Here is a 7,116-nt window from a genome sequence, read left to right as displayed (position 1 = left end):
TGTTTCTATTAAGATACATTTAGTATCTTAATAGAAACATACAACATCCATCATGTATCATATAAACATCTACGTAAACTTGAACTTTACTCACAAATATTGAAACTCGTTTTTAGTTTTGAAGCACAGAATCCTCATTTTGTAGTTGAAATACATTTATATTTTAGTATAATTAATATTCTCTAGGAATAGTCAACTATATTGGTATTCTAAACTTAAAACTTTTAAAAAAGGAGATCTATTCCTCTAATACAAACATTACGATGGTATATAAGTATAAAAATGTAAACAAATATGTACTGAAAATATACAGGTGACTTCAAAAATACAGTACAAAAAACATGTATGGTGAAAACTGCACTATATTAAATTATTAAATTAGGAATTTTTTTACAAAATTAACTGTATAAATTAAATTAATTAATTTAAAAAAAAAACAGATTCCCAATCAATTTTATTATTATCATTATTCATAAATTTTATTCGTAATATTATCAAATTGTCATGGTTTTAGCTACAGGAGCTTAAATTAACATTTGCAGTTCTAACAAAGATCTGGAGTGGGAATAACATGTAGTAAGGCCATGAATTTTTAAAAAAACATTTTTGAACATGACACATCGTAAAATTTTACAAATTTCGTGGTTTTACTGACAATCAAAGACAATTTCGAGAAAATAGAAATATAATAAGAGTTTGTGATGCAAGTCTAATGATATCATTCCCCTCCCTAAAAACCAAATACATAAATGCGTCTATATTTTTTTATTTTCTTCTTTCTTTATTTTGTATTACATACTTAAGCACATTACAACATGAATTTAACGAATACATATTTTATGCATGAAATTATGCTTGGATTTTTTTTTTTTAAATTTGTTTCTTTAACAAATTTTATTTATGATCAAATCAGTCAATTAACGGATTTGTATCAGACCGTATCGTATTTTAAATTATTATAGTTCCGATTCTTAAGTAAAAAATAAATAATACAATATAAAATAAATAAATAATTAAAATAAGAAATTATTAATTTTCATAATGTTTTAGCACTTTAAATAATGAAATAAATTTGAATTTAATAATTGATTCGCGTATCAGAAATAATAAGAAAAATATAACTGCAAATCTGGAATTTTGGCGAATTTATATTTATATCATTGATATGATGTCAACAGAAGAACGGAAATCTCGACTATCTGTTTTAAAATTTATGGAATTGGTTCGAAAATTTATTCTATTAGTATATCCTTTTTCGTGTTTTTTTTTTGCGATCTTCGTAAACATTATATATTAATCGGGACATAATTTTTTTTTCTTTATTTCAATGCATTTGCATATTTTTAGGCTTTCTCAATAACTTGTTTAACATTACATTTTTATAGTTACAATGATGGTGATATTATGACTTCATTTTTAGCAACTGGAACATTTACTGGATTTATTTTAATAGTGCTTGGTGTTTTTGCAGGTATTTAATGCTAATATTGTAATATTTAATGATCTTAGGATTAATAATACTAAATTTAATTTTTCTGTATAAACCAATTGTGTAATTTAAGTTTTAGGAATTAATAACTCGCCAATTAACGACTTCAATAAGTTTATAACAACATAATATGCTCAATATAATGTAAAAAGAAGTTCATGGTCTCATTTTTTCTGGATATTTTATAGAAAAATAAGAAATCGTGAAATAATTTGGAGTTTAATAAACGCCTAAAATTAAGAAACGTTTTCGATGAATTATTAAAATGGCAGTATTGTCATTGCAAGGGGTCAGAGTTAGCAAATTTTCTTTTAGATAAATGAAACTAGAGCTCTTTGTATATAAAGCTTCAGCTTTACTCTACAAGTGGTGTTCAGCTTTCTTAATGAAAGAGAATTTGAATTGTTTCTTAATATAATATATTTTAATATACACATTACAAGTTCTTGAGGAAAGACAACAAAATTTTCTTAAATTTTCCAAAAACCCGATTCTTTTGTATTAAAAGAAAAAAGTATCAAGTTTCTTAGAAAGTTTAAGGAAATACTATTGTCTCTTCTAAATGACTTGTACGCGACATATAGGGCTACCAAATTTTACAAATTTCATAAATTTGTTAATACAATCGGTGATAATTTTCGATTATAAGAAATTTCTTATTTGTTATAAGATGACTTACAATATTAAAAGCTGGTATAATACAATATCTGCTTAATACAAATATAACTTATGTACGGATATGTACAGTAGAAATTTATTATGGTGAAATAACAATTGTTGGTTGGAAAAGCGTTATCTAAACAAGTTTTATTTATATAAATATATAGATACAAATATACATATGATATATAGGGAGGGTGGCGCAAAAAGAACGATATGGTTTGAATTCTTGATAACTTTTTTATTTAAATGAAAATATTAATTTTGTATAATACATACATATTAACGAATTTATTATAAAGAAAATCGTCTGTAACTTTCACTTATGTTAACGGCTTGAGTATATTATTTTACTTATTTTAAATTATTAATACCCGTATTCTGTTAGCCGTATCACATAGGGTGATGGGATATTATTGGAAGAATTTTGTACTTCAGTATAGAATTTCAAATTTTGCAATTGATTTTATTCAGGAAATCCCAATATTTTTGAATAATAACCCATCAATTCAAGTGATTCGACTAAAAGAAAATGAGTGTTAAAATTAATATTAAAATGTACGTATATGTAAACCTTTAATTATTTTTAAAAATACAAGTAGGTATAATATAATATAAGTATGTCATAATATTTTTTTCTATTTGCAGGCGTATTAATGAAAGCTCCAATTCACAAAAGGATAGATGTATTTTTTAGTGTAGTCGGATGTTCATTGTTCATTTGTTCTGGTGTTTTATTAATTGAAGCTTGGGAAAATGCGTTTAGAACGAGAACAAGAGATTTAGCCATGATTAAAGCATCATTATCAATTATTAATGGCGTTTTATTTGGATTTGATGCAATGTTTACATTTCGAGATAAATAATATAACTAAATTCATATATATTATATAACAAAATATGCACTATGGTTATGCACTATTAAGTGCCTCTATGGCTTCTATTATTTTGATATACATATATATGTAAATTATAAAAACGAATATTGTTATTTCCTACAATTCAAAAATGTTTTTTTTTTAAATTTCAATAAAAATGATTCGAAACTCCTTAAATAAACCAATGTCTTAATTTATTTAAAGTTCAAAATTTTTTCCTAGCGAATTTAATTGTTCACGTACCATAATATGATTTTGGCGAATATTCAAGTAAATTATTCGCTCATGGTAACACTATTTATATAGCGAAAAAATGTAAGTTTTAACTTAATTTATTTTTTAATTATATATTCAGTATTTTATGGTATATTTAGTAAATTTTGAAAATACAAAACAAAAATTGCCGACAGAATTTAACTTTTGCGAATATTCAAGTGTCCCTACTACTTGACACTTCAAGTTTGCAGCGCTTCCCTAAATGCATATTTTTTTGCAAACACATTGTCAAATTTTGTGCAAATCAGTATAAGTCAATAAAGTGACTTAAACCGAATAAGGAACCAGGTTTGATAACTGCTGAGATATTAAGAAAATTTCGCCGCTACCATATCGGAAGTTTTTTAAAATTTATTGTTAACAAGGTTGAAGGTGATAACAGAAAATAAGAAATTGGTTCCAAACCATCTGTTTGGTTTTAGAACAAAGCATGCATCAGAACAAGAAATATTGTGGAAACGCCGTTAAAAGAAAGGCAGATATATTCCACAATATTCCTATACATCGCCCATAAGTTCGATAAGATTTGCCAGATTTAGAGGGTATTACGTTACTATGGCTATATTTGTCGATGATACAGCAATATTGGCAGTAGGAGAATGTTAAAGAATCGACAAAAAAATACAGTATTAGTAAATGTACAAATACATGAAAAATAAAGCTAATTGAAAGTAAATCTATATAAGTAAATTTCACAAACAAAAATTTGGTAAACCACCATATTTGAATTTGAATGGTGTTAGTATCAATCCAAAACATAGTGAAATATCTAGGTATGATTTTGAATTGCAAGTGCAAATTGAAAGAACATATAAAAAAGAAGAAAAGAATATAATTAGGAAACAAATTATTTAATTTATTTAATTAGTTATTTATGGCACTATTTATATGACAAGGTATAAGAAAAGAGTGCTCGATTTTTTCGATACTCGATTTACTTTTATTTTACGTCTCCACCACGTATAAAACGCATTTAGGAAAAATGTACAATGTCAAGAGCTTTTACTAAACTTTTTGGAACTTGATACTTTGTAAAATTTACGTCGTGAGTGCATTATTGAAGCCACGGGTTAAAGTTGAATGCATAGGATCAAATATCAAATTCCACAAATTAAAATTGTGAAATACGGATCTACTATTTAAAAAAAATATGTTGTAAGTTCAACGCACTTTGATAAACCGTACTTATAAAATTATAGAAGTTTATTTTAAAATAATAATTATACACATCCATATACATATTTTTTATGCAAAATTCTTCAATTCTTAAAATTCACAAATTGGTACTGATATTTTTATCAGTACCAACTGAAAAAAACAAAACAATTAAAAAATATAGTTATGTATGCATGCACATACAATCATAAATGTTGAAAATATAGGAATATGAATCTGGCGACATTTTACATTGTTGAAAAATTACGAACATCCTGGCAACATTTTTTAGATTTAATTTTTATATCGCTCTGCCCAAAGCTTAACTTTATCCGCATATGACATAGCTTCCAAATCTGTTTGGTTATTAAAAGCACCAACAGTCTGTGAAAAATTAGAACCATTCCTAATTTTAGGATCTGATAAATGAATTTGAGATTGGCTACTTATTTGATGAGTGTAATGAGCATTTCCCCTGTAATTATCCCTGTATTCAGTAGCATACATTTCATCATTACGTTGATTTGAAGCGCTTTCAATTTTTTTTCTTTTTTCTTCTGGTGGCGTTAGCGAAATGGGTTCCTATTTTCAAAAAGAAATATGATCTTTTACGTTATTATAACTTTATTGTAATACTCACAGAAAAAACTTGTTGGTAATGAAGTCCTTTTATGAATTCAAATAAGTTGTTCCTTTTTTCGTAATACTGACTAAATTGTGTTAAATACTTAAAAAGGAGTCCTACGTTTATATTACTTTCTATTAAAAACTTGTGCATAGAATCAATTCCTTTTTTTTGTGGATTATTTCCAAAAGTAAAAAAAAACAATGATCTTTTCGTTACTGCACATGCCATTAATTGAAGAAGTACTTTCAAATCAGCATCTCCACCAAATGCACCGCATCCCCAGTTACCACTAGCAACAGGCAAAACCCTGCTGGATTTGTTATAAAAACCAACATATGCTTTATTTAATTCTCTGATAATGGATTGTTTCTCGTATTGTTGTGCAAAATCTGAGAGCTCGATAGCATCGATTGCAACTATAAATGACTTACGACGTTTACTACTATCAATTTCCAAATCATCTTGAAAATGTTTATTGATAAATTTAAAAGAATCCCCATACCCTTCGTAACAATTAAATCTTTCAGCACCATATACGATCAAAGCCTCATTATCCTGCAAACATTCCGTGAAAAGCCTGCTTATAATAAGTTCGGGGTGAATCAAAAATTGAATTTCTTCTTGAAGACATCCTCGACTAAGAACGCCACCTCCAACATATTTGTTGGCAAAATCAACTCGTAAAAATTTTTTCCCATTATCTTCAATACTACCTTTATGGTTTACAGCAATATTTATACTTGAAAAAGCATCTTCTCTACAGTCCCATCTTGGAAAATCACTCTTTGAAATAGAACGACGTGTAAATGTAACAACATTATCAGGTGTGCGACTACAAACTCGTCTAAAGTAATTTAATATACATAAAAGTTTTTCTTTAGCTTTAGGAGTGTCTAGCTCAAAAAGTCTAAAAATATAAGAAAAATCAATATGTAAATTTAATTTTTAACTTTTTATAGTGCGAACCTATTGAAATTTATATCCGGATATCGATCTGAAAAATTTCTTTTAGGAAATGTGCATAAAAAAGCATTCGCAAGCAATGAAGAAATTTGCTGTTGACTTAAGCTTATGGAAAAATCCAAAGTTTGTTCAGGTGAACCTTTTCTTAAAAATGGCACTCCAGTTTTTATTAAATTGGGCAATTCTAAGGCCAGTTTTTTAATTCTTAACAAAACATCGAAAAAATCTTCTAAACCTGGAGTGTGTTTATTTAAATAATTATGAAGTAATGCAAAATTTCCGATTCCATTACTATATTTTCTTATTGCGTTTTCAAAATCACTACTAGACTTTATTGGTTTTGATAATGACTCATGTATAACATTCCACAATTGCTGCTTGAATACCCCACCGCCTTGCTAAAAATAATATGTAAAAAGTCATATCATTTTATTATTAAATCTTAAATTTAACAAATCTACATAGTTTTCTTTGATTGAACAATCTGGTGAAAAAGGTAAGAGAACAAAGTCATTATTCCGGGAAATCCCATTTTTTCCGTCAAATGGTTTTGGTGGACCTCTGGTTTTAAATGGTAATTCATATAAAACTTTATGAAATTTTGATGCTGCAATAGGTTCACATTCCTGCGGATATTGGTTTCCTGTATATTCTTGGCCTAAAAATTATTAACAGTAACTTAAATAAATGCACTTTTGTACCACTACATACATATGTACGTACTTCATAAGTATATGTTTTGTAAAACTAAATACATGCGTATGTAGATAAGTACGCAATTTATCAAAACACCTTACCTGCCATTAATATTTTTTGCACTTTATCAAAAACAAAAACTATCCACTTCGTAACTGTAGCCTTACAAGAATTAATCGTAAACAACCAATAAAAATGTAAGTTTGTAGTTCCGATCAAACTCAAATCCCGATCAAACTTCAAATTGTAATTCTGAACTTCTCAAGACAAAATAAGTGTAAGAAATAGAAAAAAAATAAAGATGGGATGACAATGAAATTAAATGTTTCTTTTATTTTTCGGTAAATTCCCATTTTTTAATCACTTATCAA

The 7,116-nt window shown here is 27.0% G+C and overlaps 2 protein-coding genes across 3 annotated transcripts; one reads left to right on the top strand and one right to left on the bottom strand.

The window, feature by feature from the left end:
• The first annotated feature begins 912 nt into the window (after nucleotides 1-912).
• LOC129619065 (uncharacterized) lies at nucleotides 913-3,196 on the top strand. 2 transcript variants are annotated; one of them, XM_055534143.1, is made up of 3 exons: nucleotides 913-1,243; nucleotides 1,348-1,471; nucleotides 2,798-3,196. In XM_055534143.1, the coding sequence occupies exons 1-3, from the start codon at nucleotides 1,166-1,168 to the stop codon at nucleotides 3,013-3,015; spliced, it is 420 nt and encodes a 139-aa protein (XP_055390118.1). In that variant the 5' UTR covers nucleotides 913-1,165; the 3' UTR covers nucleotides 3,016-3,196. The 2 variants fall into 2 exon arrangements, with proteins under 2 accessions (XP_055390118.1, XP_055390119.1); XM_055534144.1 differs by having other exon boundaries at nucleotides 916-1,222.
• A 1,863-nt stretch (nucleotides 3,197-5,059) lies between these two features.
• LOC129618990 (poly(ADP-ribose) glycohydrolase-like) lies at nucleotides 5,060-7,116 on the bottom strand. The gene is made up of 4 exons (XM_055534035.1): nucleotides 6,847-7,116; nucleotides 6,511-6,707; nucleotides 6,053-6,447; nucleotides 5,060-5,993 (listed from the first exon to the last, which is right to left on the bottom strand). Exons 1-4 carry the CDS (start codon nucleotides 6,851-6,853, stop codon nucleotides 5,075-5,077), a joined length of 1,518 nt encoding a protein of 505 aa, XP_055390010.1. The 5' UTR covers nucleotides 6,854-7,116; the 3' UTR covers nucleotides 5,060-5,074.

This window comes from Condylostylus longicornis, unplaced genomic scaffold (genome assembly GCF_029603195.1).
Source record: "Condylostylus longicornis isolate FDR11 unplaced genomic scaffold, ASM2960319v2 ptg000010l, whole genome shotgun sequence".
NCBI lineage: Eukaryota > Metazoa > Arthropoda > Insecta > Diptera > Dolichopodidae > Condylostylus > Condylostylus longicornis.
This window is presented reverse-complemented; position numbering and strand designations above follow the sequence as displayed.

Coding starts and splice junctions, on each gene's coding strand:
- LOC129619065 (XM_055534143.1), top strand. CDS start 1,166: ATGATGTCAACAGAAGAACGGAAATCTCGACTATCTGTTTTAAAATTT. Junction 1,244..1,347: donor TTCGAAAATTTATTCTATTA/GTATATCCTTTT, acceptor GCATATTTTTAG/GCTTTCTCAATAACTTGTTT. Junction 1,472..2,797: donor AGTGCTTGGTGTTTTTGCAG/GTATTTAATGCT, acceptor TTCTATTTGCAG/GCGTATTAATGAAAGCTCCA.
- LOC129618990 (XM_055534035.1), bottom strand. Junction 6,448..6,510: donor GTTCAATCAAAGAAAACTAT/GTAGATTTGTTA, acceptor TATTATTTTTAG/CAAGGCGGTGGGGTATTCAA. Junction 5,994..6,052: donor CCGGATATAAATTTCAATAG/GTTCGCACTATA, acceptor TTATATTTTTAG/ACTTTTTGAGCTAGACACTC.